The following is an 18,895-nucleotide window of genomic DNA, read 5'->3' on the forward strand; positions in this document are numbered from 1 at the left end:
GGTGAGATGAAGTGGATGAAATATTTAAAAGGACAATGTCTTTTGGGGAGGAAGAGATTCGAGTGTATAGGAAAGGGGTTATTTGATGGAAGACAGGACGTGGAGGATATCAAATGGAGATAAGATTTGGAAATCACTAATAGAGAGTAGGTGGTGAATGTCTAATGGAGGGAGATTTGGTGGATATCTAATGGGGGAGGGGTCGTGGTCCGTGGATGTCTAGTGGAGGGTGGGAAGGTGGTTACATACTTATTATTATTATTATTATTTATAAAGTGCCAACAAATTCCACAGCGCTGTACAATGGGTGGACTAACAGAAACTTAATTGTAACCAGATGAGTTGGACACACAGGAACAGAGGGCCCTGCTCAATGAGCTTACATGCTAGAGGGAGTGGGCTATAGTGACACAAAAGATAAGGGTATGGTAGAAAAGTAGATTGTGTAGAAATCCTTCAATTTCAGCCTTTTTAATGCATCTCTGCTGTTGATCAAAAAGAACGTGAAAATCCATAAAATTTTAAATCTAAAAGGGCAGTGAGATTTCATATTGGATCAACAAGCTATTACCCCATATTTTAACTATTCTATCCTTATGAGACGGACCACCTGTCACCCCGACTGAGTACCTCCTTCAAACGATGCTCCTAGTGCTCATCGAGGACTCCAAGCACTCCACCAGACACCATCAGCACTGTAGCCCCATAGCCACCGTAGCTTGGTTGGGGGTCTCGCCATACCTTCCCACCCTGGACCAAACTCCTTGATCCAGCTCCCAGTGGGAAGGCCTCTCCTCCAAGAGAGTATAGCTGTAAAATATACTAATTTAATGGTAGCCTCACTGGCCTTTTATGCAAGTCCCTAAGCAAGGGGTACGCCCACATGGACCTTGTTGGGGACTTTCAAACCAATAATAGCACATTTACAATGTAAGGTACTTCCACACATGGCATACAATCCCTCCCCTCTGCCTGGGAAATAATGGAGTCAGATACTTTATTAACCCAATTATCTCAAGGCAGAAAAAACATATTTTTACAAAGTTCCAAAAGCACCCCAAAACACATAATAACCCCACAAATATCCTGATAGCCCTGATCTCTGTGACCAACATATCCAAAAATCACCCAGATCAGTTCAGGGGTTCAGGAATTTCCTGGAAGTCACATTTTGACCGACCGCACACCTGGTCCTATGTCCAAAACAGTTACAGCGAATTAGGCTGTGTGGTCGGTCTACTTTGGAAATTCAAAGTAAAACATAAATTATTGAATGTACAGCTTTGGAAGCAGTCTTAGATTATGTCCCTCGTTCGGGAGTTTATTTTCACCGAACATAGTCGAACATCCATGGAAGGTGAAACTTTTGCGGTGTTCGTGCCGTCACGTGTTAAATTTAACTTCCATGAACTCGACGACCAAATACCGCTCATAGTACTCGTGGCTTAAAATGGTGCTGCCACATGTTCGAATGGTGACCACTTCGACTCACTTCGAACCATTTCGACAGTTCGGGAGTTCGAAGTGTACTGAGTACATAAGGTCAATAGGTGGCACACTTCTTGCTCAGGAAGGGAATGACAGGGAGAAACAAAATAAAAGGGAATGCAATGTCCTGAGCACATAGTTGAATGCAGAAAAAAAGGGAATGCTAATCCATGGTTGTAGTGATCCGTCACAGAGGCCATAGTCATAGGGCAAGAGGCTGGCAAGTATTCCCTTCCAAGAACCCATGACGAGGTCAAGTTCGTCACACCTTAAAATAACATTTTACCAAAAAAAAACATCTTATAATGTAACATCTCTATGTAGAAAATTTTACATTTGTATTGTTCTTACTGTAAAGAACCATTTGATATGCTGTAGTTGAAGTATTCACTCTTCCAATCCAAATTGATGTCCTCTTGTCCTACTGACCCTGCAAATACTTGAACAATGTTTTAATATAACCTCTGAGATGTTTTTTAGTCATTCTTTATAAAAAAAAAGTCTTCCACTCAGTAAATTTTTTTTATAGCTTTATAACATAGCTCTTTAAAGTAGATGCCCAAAATTGTAAAAAAAATAACACTTGGTTTTATTCAAAGTGGGGTCATACCAATGATTTTTAAAGAGGCAAAATGACATTTTCATTACATGTGGTGAATTATCTATGGACAGAAATGAGAGGACAATGGGCCCTCTCTATGAGACGTTGGATGGAAGAAGATGAATGTGTATCATTCAGTGTTGACTGTGGTAGTAGTTACTAAGAAGGGGAGCATTTGCTGTGAAAGAGAATATGTGTGTGGCTGGGTTGTGGTTGTGCAGTGAAAGCAGGATAGAAGGGTTGGAGAGGAGAAGTGGATGGTGTGTGTGTGGACGGATTTGCGGATAGAAGAAGTGGTTGGTGTTACTAATGTTCCAAGTGCAAAACCCAGACCGTAAGAAAGGGCTGTTGTAGGCAACAACAACAAAAAACACGCCATTTTATACTCTTCTTTTGATTACTCCCCAGCACAGGAAATACTATACCATGGATGTGAGGATCAAGTTTCAGGAGGGAAGGGGTTAATTTTGAGGGACGAATTTAATCAATTTTGGATAGGGTAGGGGGTTCATTTGAAGATTTATGTTGGGTTACAATTTTTTTTTTTAGCAATAGGCTATAATTGGCAGGAGTGTAGTGGAGATGTAAAAGAGGAAGGAAGAAATGAGTGTATGAGTGTATTAGAGATCTCCACAGTAAAACACCATGTATTTGGGTTTATTACAGAGCAGCTCTGTAGTTATATATAGTGCATTTCACAGAATTCTGTGGTAGTATACAGTGTATATGTGCATATTACAGACTTCTGCAGTATGTATAAATGTATTACAAACACAATGCTCTGCAGTAATATGTAGTGTGTATAATGTATTACAGAGCTCTGCAGTAATATGCAGTGTATATACATGTATTGCAGAGCTCTGCAGTATAATGCAGTGTTTATGACTGTATTAGAGTGTTCTGCAGTATAATGCAGTGTTTATGACCGTTAGAGAGTTCTGCAGTAAAATGCAGTGTTTATAAGTGTATTGCAGAGTTCTGCAATAACATGCAGAGTTTATAATGTATTACAGTGCTCTGCAGTAATATGCAGTGTGTATAATGTATTACAGATTTCTGCAGTTATATGCAGTGTTTATGGCTGTATTACAGAGCTCTGTAGTTATATGCAGTGTGTATAATGTATTACAGAGCTCTGCAGTAAAGTGCAGTGTACAGATGTTTACAGAGATCTGCAGTAATATGCAGTGTATATAATGTATTACAGAGCTCTGCAGTAATATGCAGTGTATATAAATGTATTGCAGAGCTCTGCAGTATAATGCAGTGTTTATGACTGTATTAGAGTGTTCTGCAGTATAATGCAGTGTTTATGACCGTTAGAGAGTTCTGCAGTAAAATGCAGTGTGTATAAGTGTATTGCAGAGCTCTGCAGTATAATGCAGTGTTTATGACTGTATTAGAGTGTTCTGCAGTATAATGCAGTGTTTATGACCGTTAGAGAGTTCTGCAGTAAAATGCAGTGTTTATAAGTGTATTGCAGAGTTCTGCAATAACATGCAGAGTTTATAATGTATTACAGTGCTCTGCAGTAATATGCAGTGTGTATAATGTATTACAGATTTCTGCAGTTATATGCAGTGTTTATGACTGTATTACAGAGCTCTGTAGTTATATGCAGTGTGTATAATGTATTACAGAGTTCTGCAGTAAAGTGCAGTGTACAGATGTTTACAGAGATCTGCAGTAATATGCAGTGTATATAATGTATTACAGAGCTCTGCAGTAATATGCAGTGTATATAATGTATTACAGAGCCCTGCAGTAATATGCAGTGTATATAATGTATTACAGAGCCCTGCAGTAAAATGCAGTGTGTATAAGTGTATAACAGAGATATGCAGTAATATAAATAGTTTATTATGTATTACAGAGCTCTGAAGTAATATGCAGTGTGTTTTTACAGATATCTTCATTAATATGTAGTGTGTATAATGTATTACAGTGCTCTGCAGTAATATGCAGTGTGTTATTACAGATATCTGCATTAATTACAGTAATATGGAGTGCATACAAGTGTCCTTTGATTCCATATGAGTGGTTTATATAATTCTGTAATAATATACAGTGTGTTTGAGTATTACAGAGCTACACCATAATGTCAGCCATAATATAGTCTGGCTGTGACCGTCTCGAGATCAAACTCCGGATCCCCCCGTCCTGTAGTTACTGCCCACAGTTCATCTGCAAAATGTATAATCTATGCAGCCCACGAATACCAGTTTTAGGTTTATGATTGTTTGTTAACTTTGTGTTTTGGATAATCTTTTTTCACATATTAGAAATCACAAGAGTTTGTTAGAGCAAAGATTTCTTCCCCCTTTACCATACAGTGTCTTATTAGACAGGTGTCGTACAGTCCCAGCATTGTCTAACGTGTTTCAGTTCCATGTTTGCCACATTGACAATGAAAGGAATATGAAACTGACCTCATCTAGCTTTAAAAAATGATTAAGTAATCAGTGGTATTTTCCGTCTATGAGAAATTCCAGTCTTAGGCCCTCCCCTAAAAGGGGGGGTTAAAGTCATGTGCAGACCTTGTTCTGTGTATATGTATGCATAGTAGCCTATACCTCGCTGCTAGTTCTAAAGTATCGGTGACAGTTATAGGAGTCAATAGGCACCATGCTCCGAATATGCTTGGCATTTCTAATCCTTTGTATCTCTGTTCTGTACTGTACTGGTAATTCCAATTTTGACTGTAAGTATTACTTTATATTATTATATATGAGAGGCAGGGACTTTTTAATTAGTTTTAATTAGTGTCAAAGGAAGAAAATATTGCTTTAGCAAAGATTTCTGCTTAGTTCCATTTATCTGTGGCATCATATCATTTTTTTATACCTTATCACAGGTATGTAATGTAAACCAGATCTTTCAACGTCATTTCAAGACTACATAGAGGTGTAATGTCTGCATATAGATGATTTACGTTAGAGCTCACTTTCGATTTTCTCAGCACGGAAATTTTTATATGGTATTGTTTAATGTTTAAAAAAAAAAAAAAATTCCACCAAATTTTAAAGAATTTTTTACTAACGTGAGATTTGGAATTCAAAGATGATTCAATACAGAATTAACTTGTAGTATTTTTTAATCCGGGTATTTTGTCTTAAATGTTTAAATTCCCTTTAAATTCACGGCAATTGTCACTTAAGTAAACAAGCCCGTATGGGTTACTTTACCCTGTTTGGAGCAGTTATTCAGATTTATCACATGAAATAAATGTAACTCTGCTAAATGAACATCAGTTATTCCATGGGCATCTATGGCAAAACTGCTTTTCAGTCAGACACGCGTATCGCTGGTTAGATATTCTTGGTTTTTCTAGGGTTTATCGCTGGATGTAAAATGTGCAGAATAGAAAAAACAAAAAATGCAAGAATTAAATTCTTTCACTCCACATTTAAATGTATTAGTTTTTTGTTTTTTTTTATCTGAAGGCACGATGTTAAATTCTTTCTTTATTGATCAGGAATTTTATGCCATATCTTAGACTGAGATACAATGTGTTCATCCCAAATTAAATAACCAAGTCAAAGACTTAAATGAATTAATCTGCAACCACAGCTTGGTGCTGGAGGTTAGTGCTGGGTTTGTACACTCCATACCCGCTCTAAGTCTAGCTCCTGAAATCACAAAATATTGCTATAATACAGGAGCTAGGGATGGGTAGAATCTTCTACTCACATAGTCACATTTTAGTGTTACATCTTGGATACATGTATCTCTTGCTGGGGACATTTACCCTTTGACATTATGAATTATTGTTGTGCTTTAACAGATTGTAATATACATATAAATTATGTGTACAGCGCAAAGGAATCTGATGGCGCTATATAAATAATAAAATAATAATATAAGTTATATTTATCTCCCAGTGTAAACAGTTAATGTGAGTGTTATCATTTTTCAGGTATATTTAAAAAATATAACTGTTTAAAATTGCTGTGCTGAAGTATTATCCACCTAAGCAGAGTCCTTTCAGTATATTTGAGTGGGTACCGCTGTATAAGAATCTTTTTATGATGTTAGTCAACCAACTGGCAAATGTTGGTTTTTCCATTTAATTAAGTAGTTATCGTTCATGCCCCATGTAACGTCTGCAAGCCACGGGTGTTAAAAGGAGTTTAAAAAGCACAAACTGCGCTTATATTTCATGTCTCCTCACCCCCTCCCAAGCTGTCTGTTTAGTGACATGTTGGAACATGTTTTTCACAAAACTATCCATGAAGTAGGTAGAGTATGTCTGATGTCACTTTTACAAGTGGACATTTCCTGACAGGACCCGGGTCCAAGAGTCTTGTATGTAACTTTAATGTGGGATTGTCTTCTTTTAAACAATGACTCCCAGCCATGAGTTAGACGTGCAATACAAATTAAACTTTATGCCTTAGTGTTAAGAAATGATATAGCTGAATATGAATTGAGTGTTGATATATTTAAAACCCAAGTACATGTTTTTTTTTACTGGCTTTATTATTAAAACATTGTTATTTACTAAAGTCAAAATTGCTGTAAATTTAAAGTAAATTTAAAATTTAAGGCCAAAATAGACAAAATTAAAAAAACAGAGTTGGCTTGGGGAATTTTCCTAATTTGGCTATTTTGGTCTATATTTTGAAACTAACTTTGTGAGTAAGAGAGTCATTACAATGACTGATAGGCTTGCAGACACTAGTTAAGTGATGGCTTTAATACTGAATATGTGTGATCCAGCATGGAAGAGGAATACTCAAAGATAAGGTGGAATGCTCTCGGATATCATATATCTTGGCATCTTTATTAGCATAAACTTAGAGAAAGTAGCAAAATACTGATTGTGCCACCAAGGACAGCAGATTTCCTGCCTCCTCCTAATTAAACCACTAGGGAATGACCGGAAGCCCTTGTCAACATCAACATACCACCTAAGGCAGGGTTGTTCAACTTTTCGGAAGTTGAGAGCCACTTTGCAAATTTGATACACGTCCCTGGCCACACAGTAGACAACATTTATAAAGAATACAATAGCAATTAAGGGAATGAAAGTTTTGGTTAAAGGTACTTTAAAAGACAAGCAAGCCATTGCAGCGCAGCTATCTTTTTAACCCTACAATGTAAAATATCGCTGTTTAGTAGGAATGGCTATATTTTCATTGCTTCTGAAAAGATTCTAAATAAGACAATGTTTCCCTTTTCTACATGATTTTGGCAAATTCTGGGACACACACTTTATTAAACTTAATAATAAGGTCTGAGTCACACTGAAGGCCAGTGATATTCATTTGGGGATGCCCTTGAGTCTCCATTCCATACACAGAGAAGGGGTCAGTTACAATATGCAGGGTCTGTTCTTGAATCTTAGAATCTTTCTTGGAACTCAGTCTGGAACTAAGACATTGCAGCCACATAGTGACGAGAGAATTTTATGCATGTCCAACAGGAACCACCCCTGAGTAATGACATTAAATTCTTTCCACTCCTGCCTGTTGAGAAGTTGAGATTTTTAGTTTTTACCGGCTCAGCTTCTTAATCAAAAATGACCACATCGCTCTATTTGAATATATTTTTTGAACTACGCTGAAGGGTCCCGCAGGACATGGGTTGAGCATCCGTGGTCTAAGACAAGCAAATGGGCAGATAAACATAAAATATTGTATCAGTTGAAGGGATTAAACTAATTCAATTCACGGCAACCCCTGCTCCTTGTTTTGTTCATAAATGAAGATCACAAAAAAATTATTTCCAGCATTTATCCTGCAATCGTTTTATTAAGGATTCCACCAGATGTTCATTGAAAGAGATTGAGAAACAAAATGTAACCTGAACCAGGCACGGTTCCTATAAAAGAAAAATTAAACTTAGGAGTTCAGGGTGTACAAACAGGTTTGGGTAGTTTAAAAGCTTAAATTAAGTGTTTCCTTGTTTGTCATTCTCTAAGTTATATTCATGTGTGTCACTTGTTTTCACTTTACAGACCGTAGACCCATTAAAGTCAAAATAGATTGTTGTGAATCAGTATCTAAAGCAAGGATTAAAGAAATAACCACTTTCAAGAGACAATCTGCTGCTGATAAGTGTGTCGAGGCTGTCATGTAAGTACCATATGGCCATATGTATATAATGTATAGTCAAAAATATATATATTTATTAAATATACATTATATGGATGGATATTCTATATTTTAAGTATCTTAAGTATTATGTTGTTCCGACCTTCCACTCTTAAATTTTTACAATTCATGAGCACCCATTGCCTGTAGAAGAATACAGAAGTTCAGCCAGTTTGGATACACAACTGTGTAATACCTGTAAAGAGTTCCGTTGATGTTTGTATAGGTAAATAATATAATATCACAAATTGCCCATAAGCAATGGCTAATGCCAAATGTTTCAACTGCATATTTCCCGTAAAATTCTCTTCCTCTTCATTAACTATGCAATCTTGATGTTCCAGATTCCATACCAAAAACAACGGGTCCTTCTGCTCTGACCCAAAGGCAAAGTGGGTGAGGAGAACGATTAGGAAGATGGAAAATAAAGGCACTTTAGGACCTAGGGGTGGAAAGAAAGGCGGAAGGAAGGGAGGGAACAATCAAAAGAAGAAAACATCTAACAAAACAAATCCAGTGAGTATGGAAAACATATTTAGCTGCTTACATTAAGTAAATTTTTTCAGCTTAATTTCATACTACAGTACATTTAAATGAAAAATTACAGTTACCATCATTTATCGTATTGTTCGAAGAATAAGATGATAAGACTGCTTGCTTATGACCGAAACTCTTCCTCAGTCTTGTTATGATGTAAAGTGCTGCAGAATATATAATATGATTGGGAAATTATTAATTAATAATAATTAATCATCTGATTGTGGCAATACATTTTTTTTTTATTAATATCATTCTGCAACCTGTTCTATTCTTTGTTATTACTTTGCTACATGTCTATTCCATCCTTTGGACCTGCAAGTTGCATTATTTTGCTACATGTTGGTTCTGTTCCAGCTTAGGACCTGCAGGCTGCATTCTCCCATATTGTGTACCTCCAGCTACATGTGTTAGTAATACTGGGAATATAAATGTATTCTGACGTACAACAGGATATTCTCACGCTTACCAAATATGATTGTTAAACACCACTTACTGATTGGTTGCAGTTTGAAACATTTTGGAGCAGGCCCTTTCTCAGATGCATTATTTAATAACGTACATTTCACCCATATCTAAAGTTGCCAGCTGAATTGTCTGCATATTGTGCAATTTTCCTGCAAGCATATCTAACATTGAAAAAAGAGCGTGAAAAATACTTTTGACATTTTTTTTTTCTTCGATTTCTGCTGGCTCAAATGCATCGAAAACAGGTTCAATTCTTGCAAGCAATTGCTTAAGAGGTGAAGTCTGAGGGCTCATTTTCCCACATCTGTAAATTAAACAAACAGCCAGATCTTACAAAGTTGTGGTTAACACTGTCCTGCGATATATCTCAAGCGGGGAACTCGCACAAACATGCGTTTTTTTTTCTGAATTCTGTTTGAAGGTGTGACCTTCAAGGCTTTTTTTTTACAAAAACCACAAACACATGTCACAGTGAGAAACAATGTGTCAAACAAGTTAAGCTACATCTGCATTAAGCTCCTTGTTTCGTTTTTTTTTTATAAGAAGACATATAATAATTTTTGATGATGTACCTATACTTGGGTTAGATACCCTTTTGATGGCACCGTCCGTAATTCACAGTGATGGCCGTATCCATCAATCCTTAAAGAGACTCATGAGGATGGCGTAGCATTCTGACTTTAATGTGTTATATGGATAATGCATTAAATATCAGAACCCAGGAATTAAAAAATACGAGAGATTTAAAAATGAAATTTTGTTGGCAGTTTACTGGCTCCCAATTAGCCTTTATCCCGTCATTAAAGACTTAACGGAAGCTGATGAATATTGCTTCAAATTTAATTGCTATTTATTACGTTAAATTCAGTATGTGACCATCAGATAGACCTATTATAGTCAACAACAGCCAGCAGGGCAAATAATAAAAAATAGAAAAAAAAAAGACTATGGGTATCAATATGACCCCCTAAAATTTAGATTTTAAACTTTGAATTGTATAACCTCCAATTAATAAGCAAAGTTTCATGTGTTTTGCAACAAATGAATATACTTTTTGTAACTACTAAAGGAAACATTTATGTAACCCTTGTTGTTTCTTTCCTAGACTATGGCACCATGAAAATCCCGAAAATTGCTGCTAGACTAGTCATATGGGGGTACTGACCCAGAATGCTTTGCAGTGCAACAGTGATTCAAGGTCACATAGCTTTCCACGTTGAAGAATTCCAAAAACTGCTATTTATGTTTTATTATTGTTTTTACTGGATATGCATATTTTATGTTTTATATTTTTTTCTATTTATTAAATTATCAGTTTAAATGTTTTTCTAAAGTTAAAATCACAGTTGTTGCTTAACTTGAAGAAGTGTAAGTTTTTACAGAACAAAGTATTTTTATGAAAATGTGTTCACTGGCTTTCTCTAGGAGTATGTGCAATATATTGTTCTTTTTTTATTATTTATTTATTTTTTCCTTTTTTTATTTTTTTTAAGTTGCAAAAAAATCTATATATTTGCAATAAGGTGTATTAAATGTCTAGACAGATGAGAGGTTTATCTAGGGAAGGGAGGACAAATTTTGGTCCAGGGACCAAGTGCAGATGGTTCTACTCAGGTGGAGGATGCAATATACTGCATATAGATTTGACAGATTGAGGCTACTGAAGGTTTAAAACGGGGTGCCCAAAAGGTGACTGTAGTTCCTCAACATCTGGGTATCTATTTTTTGAGCACCCATGGTTTAAGATGTGCAACCTCCATCAGTTTAACATGAACAGCATGAAAGCACAATCACAGAAAACCGTGAATTCCTTAGAGATGCAGACTCTGTTTCCTATTGTCTCTACTGCGACCAATGACGACTGGTATGGGTTATGTGTGTCATGATCACTGTCTCATTTCACCGTATGGTCACTGGAAACATTCCAAGGACATAATACATATTCAACCTAGCCTGGAAGCCCTATCAGTCACAGATTCAGTAGTCCACCAGGAAATATCTCAGTACGAATCCTGACCTCAATAGCAGTAGAAGTCTGTAAACAGACATCCCAACACACCTTTTTTAACTTTCAGATAAATGGTTTGAAGCAGCAGCCCACATCCCCCTTGTTAGCTTTTCCAGGTTGGTGGAAAAGGGGGCAGTTTCCCCCTTCTCCTCTTTCCAAGCTTCCCATGACTGTATTAAATACTGAGAACAATATGCTGGTGTAATCTTCAATAAAATAAGTAGGAGCAGAAAAGCAATAGTTGTATATTTCCTTAGGAATTTGCTTGAATTCTAAGAACTGTCTGTTGAAATTTCATCTGTATCCTTTCAAAAGGATGTCCAGGGCTTCAAGCAGTACCGTGGATATATCAGTTTTACAGTGCGATGCAGCAATCATTCAAAATGCTGATACGAGCACTAATATTGCCATTCAACAATAAAAGCATTTTACATGTACACAGTATTCTGCAAATATTCCTGCCCACTCGTTCACTCAAATTGCTAGGTGCTCCTGTGACTTTATCCTGTGATATCAGCAAGAACAGGGGCAAATTCATGCCAAACACAACCTGTTTGGGTGGATAGAAAGGGAGTTTCTCTACTTAATATTTAGCTTTTTAGTACCTATAATGGGTACTATATAATAATCATATAATGATGTGCCTAATCCAGTAAAATTCTCTTTGCTATAACAGTTGCCAAAAGTTCTGTTTGCTAAGCTCTGCTAGAACCCAGGGATTGTTGAATCAAATGTGTAGGAGAAAAAACAGCAGCATATCAAAAATCTATAAACAAAAATGAAAGCATTATACTGAGACTAACTCAACGGTTATGTTGGTGCCACATGAGTGTGAAGGACTGAATTTGGACTTTATGTTCCAACGGAGAAACAGATATGAACAAAATGCACTCCTTTTTGAAAGGTTATTTTTTTCTTGGCCGATGTCAAAACCATTGTGTGAAAATAAGTTATCATTGACATAGGTAATAATCTGAAACAGAGCGATGGATTCTGCCTGATTCTGCCTGAGTTGTCTGTGTGTGACCAACAATAAACATGGGTTTTTTAACATCACTGTGTCGAGATCCTTTCTTTTTATATTAAAATTGTTAAAAACAGCTTTCTTTGTAAAATTTAGTTCTGCCCAAGGCAATGGTAAATCTTAAGCTACTGTCACCTTTCAATGCCACATGTCTATAGCTAAAACCATTGAGTAAAAACATAATTCTAGATATGGCTAGATTGATTTTCTTCCTAGTTTGCTTTAACACACGTCGAGCCAGATGAGATGAGAGATGCTTTCTGACCAAACCAAACCTGTTCCTGAAAACAAACTCTGAATGAAAATATTTTTTAAGAATTTGAATTATAAGCAATGACTTCAAACAACCAAGGTCATTGTCCCCTGTGTGCAAAATAATAATGTGCGGAGAGGGAGCCTTGATGGAACATTCATTAATAACATTTATAACATTTGACAATTTTAATCTGATAACACACCCCACCAGTAAATTATGCATGACTTAACACTATACACAAGATTGATTTAAAAAAAAAACTTTTCCTCAGCCCTCTTCTGGGCCCTTATTAGACATTAATGTTCCACTACCCACACCACTTTCCATAGATCTGTAAATGGAAAAATATTTAAACGATCAGGTTTCTATCTCCCAATTCTATTAACTACTTCTTTTGATCTGACCAATCAAAGAAAAGTGTGAAGAGATAGCTTTAGCAAACTGATATCTGGTCGGAAGCAAACCAGATGAATGCATTTTCATAATTCCCAAACCAAGACTACTAGACGAGCAACCTCTAACGGAAAAATATTGACCCGTTGACCACAGCCTTCTTGATCCGTTTTTGACTTACTAATCTTACAGATCAATATTTTACCTGTAAAATAAACATAATCCAATTGTAAATCCTAGAGTTTAAATTTACTGTATGATACCAGCTCACTTATGTGAAGAGACGCAAAAAAAGGCTAAAACTAAAGCCTCCTTAAATAAAGCCAATTCATATTACAAAAGACAAACAGTTTTCAACACATTCAACAATTACTTCAATAACCTGTAACCAATTGGTCTTCTTTAATTCAGAAACTTAAAGGACCACTATATTGCCAGGAAAACATACTTGTTTTCCTGGCACTATAGGGTATCTAGGTCCCCCCCACCCTTAGGGCCCCTCTCCCGACAGGCTCTAGGGTGAGGAAGGGGTTAAACACATACCTTTTCTCCAGCGCCGGGCTCCCTCGGTGGTGGGGACTCTCCGCCTCCGTTCCCGTCATCGGCTGAATGAGCATGCGCGGCAAGAGCCGCGTGCGCATTCAGCCAGTCCATAGGAAAGCATTCTTAATACTTTCCTATGGATGCTGGCGTCTTCTCACTGTGAAAATCACAGTGAGAAGCGCGGAAGCACCTCTAGCAGCTGTCAATGAGACAGCCACTAGAGGCTGGATTAACCCATAGGTAAACATAGCAGTTTCTCCGAAACTGCTATGTTTACAGCAGAAAGGGTTAATCCTAGATGGACCTGGCACCCAGACCACTTCATTAAGCTGAAGTGGTCTAGGTGCCTATAGTGGTCCTTTAAAGCATCTTCTGTAGCCTTTTAATTATTGTTTAAGAACAAAATCATGAACTATTAGATCTTTCTTCAATTGTTTCAAAAATTATGTAATATCTGCTAACTTATAGACTATAGAACTTGTACCCAAACTTTTACTCATTATACTAAACACCAACTTAATAGCAAACTTCAACTGACCCACACATCGGTCTACCTTTAATTAAACCATTAATTCCATGCCGTAACATAGCCAGACCAAGTGGATGGTGTCAAAGCATTATTGAAGTAGTCACCAATCCATCCGAAATTAATTCCCAAATGGATTCTGTCCCAGAAGGTAAAGAAGGAAAATTACCACAACAAGAGTACATAGTCTTAAATTAGAGGAGCAAAGGTTTAAAACTAATATCAGGAAGTATTACTTTACTGAGAGGATAGTGGATGCATTGAATAGCCTCCCAGCTGAAGTGGTAGGCATAAGGCTATCCTAGATATAAGATAAGGCGAAAGTATTTAGAATATTGGGCAGAGTAGATGGGCCGAATTGATTCTTATCTGCGGCCACATTCTATGTTTCTATGTTTCTATGAGCCTCTGTCTCCCGAGTCAAAACCTTGAACCTAAAAATGGGAAAGAGCATCCCCGATAAAAAATTCTGGGCCTGAAATATGTACTATCTTCAACCAAATATTAGAATGCAAACATAATAACACATTTTAACACATAATAACACATTTCTTAATAAATTAACCACAAACTCTGATTTTACATGGAAAGAATGAATAACCTTTACTATTGAAAGGTTTTCACAATTAAATAAAATCGTTTTGTTTGATAAATCATTTCCCTAAATCCAAATTTCTAAAACAATATGAAAATAATGTTTCAGTATTTGTTATGCCTGCCTCAAACCATTCCTTTGGCCAAGCATCAGGCCTCTGTTTATTTTTTTCAGAATATACCAAAACCTTTTTAATGGCCACAGTTACACGAACATAAATAGAAGGTAACTTCTTACCAGATCAAGTCCAAGCAATTCGCCTACAAAATATCTTTCCCGTTGGAATAATTATTTTCGAAAAAGCCAAAAGGCAATACTTCACTGCCACTTTTTTCTTTAACAACGTGTAATCAATTTAGAATTTCTTGCAATCCTTTCAAACGGAGGTCGACACTCAATAGAAAATAAATCAATAGTGTTTCCAAGAAACTGCAAACAAGCAGGTTTGACTGTTATTTCAGCAGCCAAGGGAATACCAAACTCTTTTCCTAAAGTACAAAAGGTGCTCGATAGGGTTTTACATTCATTATCTTCAACTAGGCCGATAAATAAAAAATCATCTAAATGACGGAGAATTGAAAACAAAACTGACTTAAAACTTGTTAGCCAATCAATAAAAATAGAAAATGTCTCGAAATAAAATCAATGAACACATTGGCAAACATTTATTAAAACAATATTTAACCTTGAAAGAAAAATGCAAAGAATTAAAGCCACTAGGTTGAATAGGCAACAAACGAAGAGCCAACTCAATATCTGCCTGGGCCACCAGAGCCCTCTTCCATAATAACAAATTCAGTGCAATGCATCATCTAACGATGAATAAGACGCTCCAAAAGACTCCTTATCCAATTAATCGTTCAGAGATTCACCCAACAGAAAAGATAAAGTATGAATTAAACGAAAAGAGACAGGATCCTTTTTAGGCACTAAACCCAAAGGTGACAATCTAAAATTAGGAATTGGGGGCATCTGAAAAGGCCCTCCTATCTAACCTAACCCCAATTCTTTAAAAATGTTCTTATTATTTTTATTATTATGATATTTATATAGCGCCATCAAATTCCGCAGCACTTTACAATGGGTGGACGAACAGACATGTAGTTGTAACCAGACAAGTTGGACACACAGGAACAGAGGGGTTGAGGGCCCTGCTCAATGAGCTTACATGCTAGAGGGAGTGGGGTAAAATGACACAAAAAGGTAAGGATAGTATTAGACTAGTGACAGTTGCAGAAGAGGAATCAGTCAGGATCTATTAACAGTTTGACTGATACGCTTTTATGAAGAAGTGGGTTTCTAACGATTTTTTTGAAGGAGTGGAGACTGGGTGAGCATCTAACGGAGGAGGGAAGAGAGTTCCACAGGAACAGTGCAGCCCTCGAGAAATCTTGAAGGCGAGCATCAGAGGTGGGAGTACGGACAGAAGATAGACGTAAGTCTTCAGCAGATCGTAAGGGCCTAGACAGGACATACTTGTGTATAAGGGAGGATAGATAGGTGGGAGCAGCATTATGTAGAGATTTGAAAGCAAGAACCAGAATTTTAAATTGAGCTCTATATTTTAAAGGAAGCCAATGTAGGGACTGACAGAAGGGTTAGGCATGGGAGGTGCGGGCGGACAGGAAGATGAGCCTCGCTGCCGCATTCATTATGGACTGTAACGGCGCAAGTTGGGAGCACGTAAGACCACTGAGAAGTGGATTACAGTAGTCAAGGCGAGAAAGGACAGTGGAATGGACCAACACCTTAGTCGCATCTGGCGTTAAGTAGGAGCGGATGCACGCAATGTTTTTGAGATGGAAATGACAGGATTTGGCGATAGATTGAACATGAGGCTTGAAGGAGAGGTCGGAGTCAAAGAAAACACCTAGGCAGCGTGCCTGCGTGGTGGAGCTGATGGTAGCACCGTTGACTTGGAGGGAGACAGACACAGGAGTAACAACACTTGAGGGAGGAAAGACCAGAATTTCAGTTTTGGTCAAGTTTAGTTTAAGGAAGTTGGCAGCCATCCAGTTAGAAATAGCAGAGAGGCAGTCAGAGACACTAGTCAAGAGGGATGGGGAGAGATCAGGAGAGGACAGGTAGATTTGCGTGTCATCTGCATAAAAATGATATTGGAAGCCAAAGGAGCTGATGAGTTTACCAAGGGAGGCAGTATAGATGGAGAACAGTAGGGGACCAAGGACTGAACCTTGGGGGACAACAATATTAACATTTCTAAAAACTGACACCAAGTTTTTTAACCTCACAGCAACCAAAACCTGGAAACTCTTGGTTCAAAAATCCAACTTGACAGCCATCAACTGATTTGGGTAAAGCCTTTTTAATAAAAATGTTTGATTGCGTAGCTGCTGCAACTGCCAATGTCTTAAAACAATAAAAACCAGAGTGACCAACAATGAGACCATTTGTGTTTAAACTTACAACTGTCTGCTCACCTGCACTGATTGCACCGATTCTTGTTGTAAGGTTTAAATATGTTTTTAAAATCATTAAAGAAATAACCCGGGATAGAATAAAGAGAAGTGTAATTAGCTTGCATTTAAAAACAAAAAACATTTTTTCACTGTAATAGATCAATTAGCAGTTAGTTGTCCGCAAGCGTCTGTGTGTCAGGCCAACAGCGTGTACTCTGCCAGTGTGCACAGTGCCACTCATATCTGGTGGCACAATAGCGTGCATCTAAAAACCCACAAACTTTTTTTTCACTGTTATAGATTGAATAGCAGTTACTTGTCTTCAAGCGGGTGTGTCAGGCTAACAGCGTGTACTCTGCCAACCTCTGCCAGTGCACATTGCCACTCATATCTGGTGTCACAATAGCGTGCATTTAAAAACAAAAAACTTTTTTCACTGTTATAGATTGAATAGCAGTTAGTTGTCTGCAAGCGTCTGTGTGTCAGGCTCACAGTGGATACTGTGCCCACTTGCCCAGTGCCACCACTCATATCTGGTGTCACAATAGCTTGCATTTAAAAACAAAACATTTTTTTTCACTGTAATAGATTAATTAGCAGTTAGTTGTCTGCAAGCGTCTGTGTGTCAGGCCAACAGCGTGTACTCTGCCAGTGTGAACAGTGCCACTCATATCTGGTGGCACAATAGCGTGCATTTAAAAACCCACAAACTTTTTTTTCACTGTAATAGATTGAATAGCAGTTAGTTGTCTGCAAGCGTCTGTGTGTCAGGCTCACATTGGATACTGTTCCCTCTTGCCCAGTGCCACCACTCATATCTGGTGTCACAATAGCGTGCATTTAAAAAAAAAACTTTTTTCACTGTTATAGATTGAATAGCAGTTACTTGTCTGCAAGCGTCTGTGTGTCAGGCCAACAGCGTGTACTCTGCCAACCTCTGCCAGTGCACATTAACACTCATATCTGGTGTCACAATAGCGTGCATTTAAAAACAAAAAACTTTTTTCACTGTTATAGATTGAATAGCAGTTAGTTGTCTGCAAGCGTCTCTGTGTCAGGCCAACAGCGTGTACTCTGCCAACCTCTGCCAGTGCACATTGCCACTAATATCTGGTGTCACAATAGCGTGCATTTAAAACCCAAACACTTTTTTCACTGTTATAGGTTGAATAGCAGTTACTTGTCTTCAAGCGGGTGTGTCAGGCCTACAGCGTGTACTCTGCCAACCTCTGCCAGTGCACATTGCCACAAATATCTGGTCTCACAGTAGCTTGCACGCATAGTACCACTAATCCAAAAAAAATGATAGGCAGAGGCAGGCCACTCCGCAGGGGCCATCGTGGTTGTGGTGCTGTGATTCCCTTTTGCCCTAGAATAATGCCCAGTTTTCAGAGGCCACGTACCCTGAACTTGAAAAGTTCTGAGGACATAGTTGACTGGCTAACACAGGACACCCAATCTTCTACAGCTTCCGCTCGGAACCTTGACGCACCATCCTCCTCCAGTTTAGCTTCGGGCACCTCTCAAGATACCACTCACCCGCCTGCCGCCACCACCAACACTAGCACCACAGCCGCTTCACTTGGTATGTCAGAGGAGTTATTTACACATCCGTTTGAAGAAATGAGTGATGCGCAACCATTATTGCCAGTGGATGTAGATAACAGGGATATGTCTCAGGCAGGCAGCATTACACACATGGACGTACGGTGTGATGATGATGATGTTGTACCCGCTGCTGCTTCCTTTGCTGAGTTGTCAGATACAAGTGAAGCGGTTGAGGATGACGATGCGTCCATGGATGTCACGTGGGTGCCCGCTCGGCAAGAAGAAGAACAGGGCGAAAGTTCAGATGGGGAGACAGAGAGGAGGAGGAGACGAGTTGGAAGCAGGGGGAGGTCGTTGCAAGGAGCTAGTGGCGCAGTCAGACAGCATGCATCA

At 38.0% G+C, this 18,895-nt stretch overlaps 1 protein-coding gene across 2 annotated transcripts; it reads left to right on the forward strand.

Annotated features, from left to right (window-relative positions):
• Positions 1–4,661: 4,661 nt before the first annotated feature.
• On the forward strand, positions 4,662–12,246 carry LOC134585475 (C-C motif chemokine 20-like). 2 transcript variants are annotated; one of them, XM_063440897.1, is made up of 4 exons: positions 4,662–4,790; positions 8,049–8,166; positions 8,529–8,700; positions 10,295–12,246. In XM_063440897.1, exons 1-4 carry the CDS (start codon positions 4,715–4,717, stop codon positions 10,307–10,309), a joined length of 381 nt encoding a protein of 126 aa, XP_063296967.1. In that variant the 5' UTR covers positions 4,662–4,714; the 3' UTR covers positions 10,310–12,246. The 2 variants fall into 2 exon arrangements, with proteins under 2 accessions (XP_063296967.1, XP_063296966.1); XM_063440896.1 differs by lacking the exon at positions 10,295–12,246 and having other exon boundaries at positions 8,529–9,610.
• The last annotated feature ends 6,649 nt before the right edge of the window (positions 12,247–18,895 follow it).

Source organism: Pelobates fuscus, chromosome 2 (assembly GCF_036172605.1).
Source record: "Pelobates fuscus isolate aPelFus1 chromosome 2, aPelFus1.pri, whole genome shotgun sequence".
Classification (NCBI taxonomy): Eukaryota; Metazoa; Chordata; class Amphibia; order Anura; family Pelobatidae; genus Pelobates; species Pelobates fuscus.

Bases quoted from the DNA above. Each gene is read 5' to 3' on its own strand.
- LOC134585475 (XM_063440896.1), top strand. From the start codon at position 4,715: ATGCTCCGAATATGCTTGGCATTTCTAATCCTTTGTATCTCTGTTCTG. The intron at 4,791-8,048 runs GTAAGTATTACT...TTCACTTTACAG, and splicing joins TGGTAATTCCAATTTTGACT to ACCGTAGACCCATTAAAGTC. The intron at 8,167-8,528 runs GTAAGTACCATA...TTGATGTTCCAG, and splicing joins AAGTGTGTCGAGGCTGTCAT to ATTCCATACCAAAAACAACG.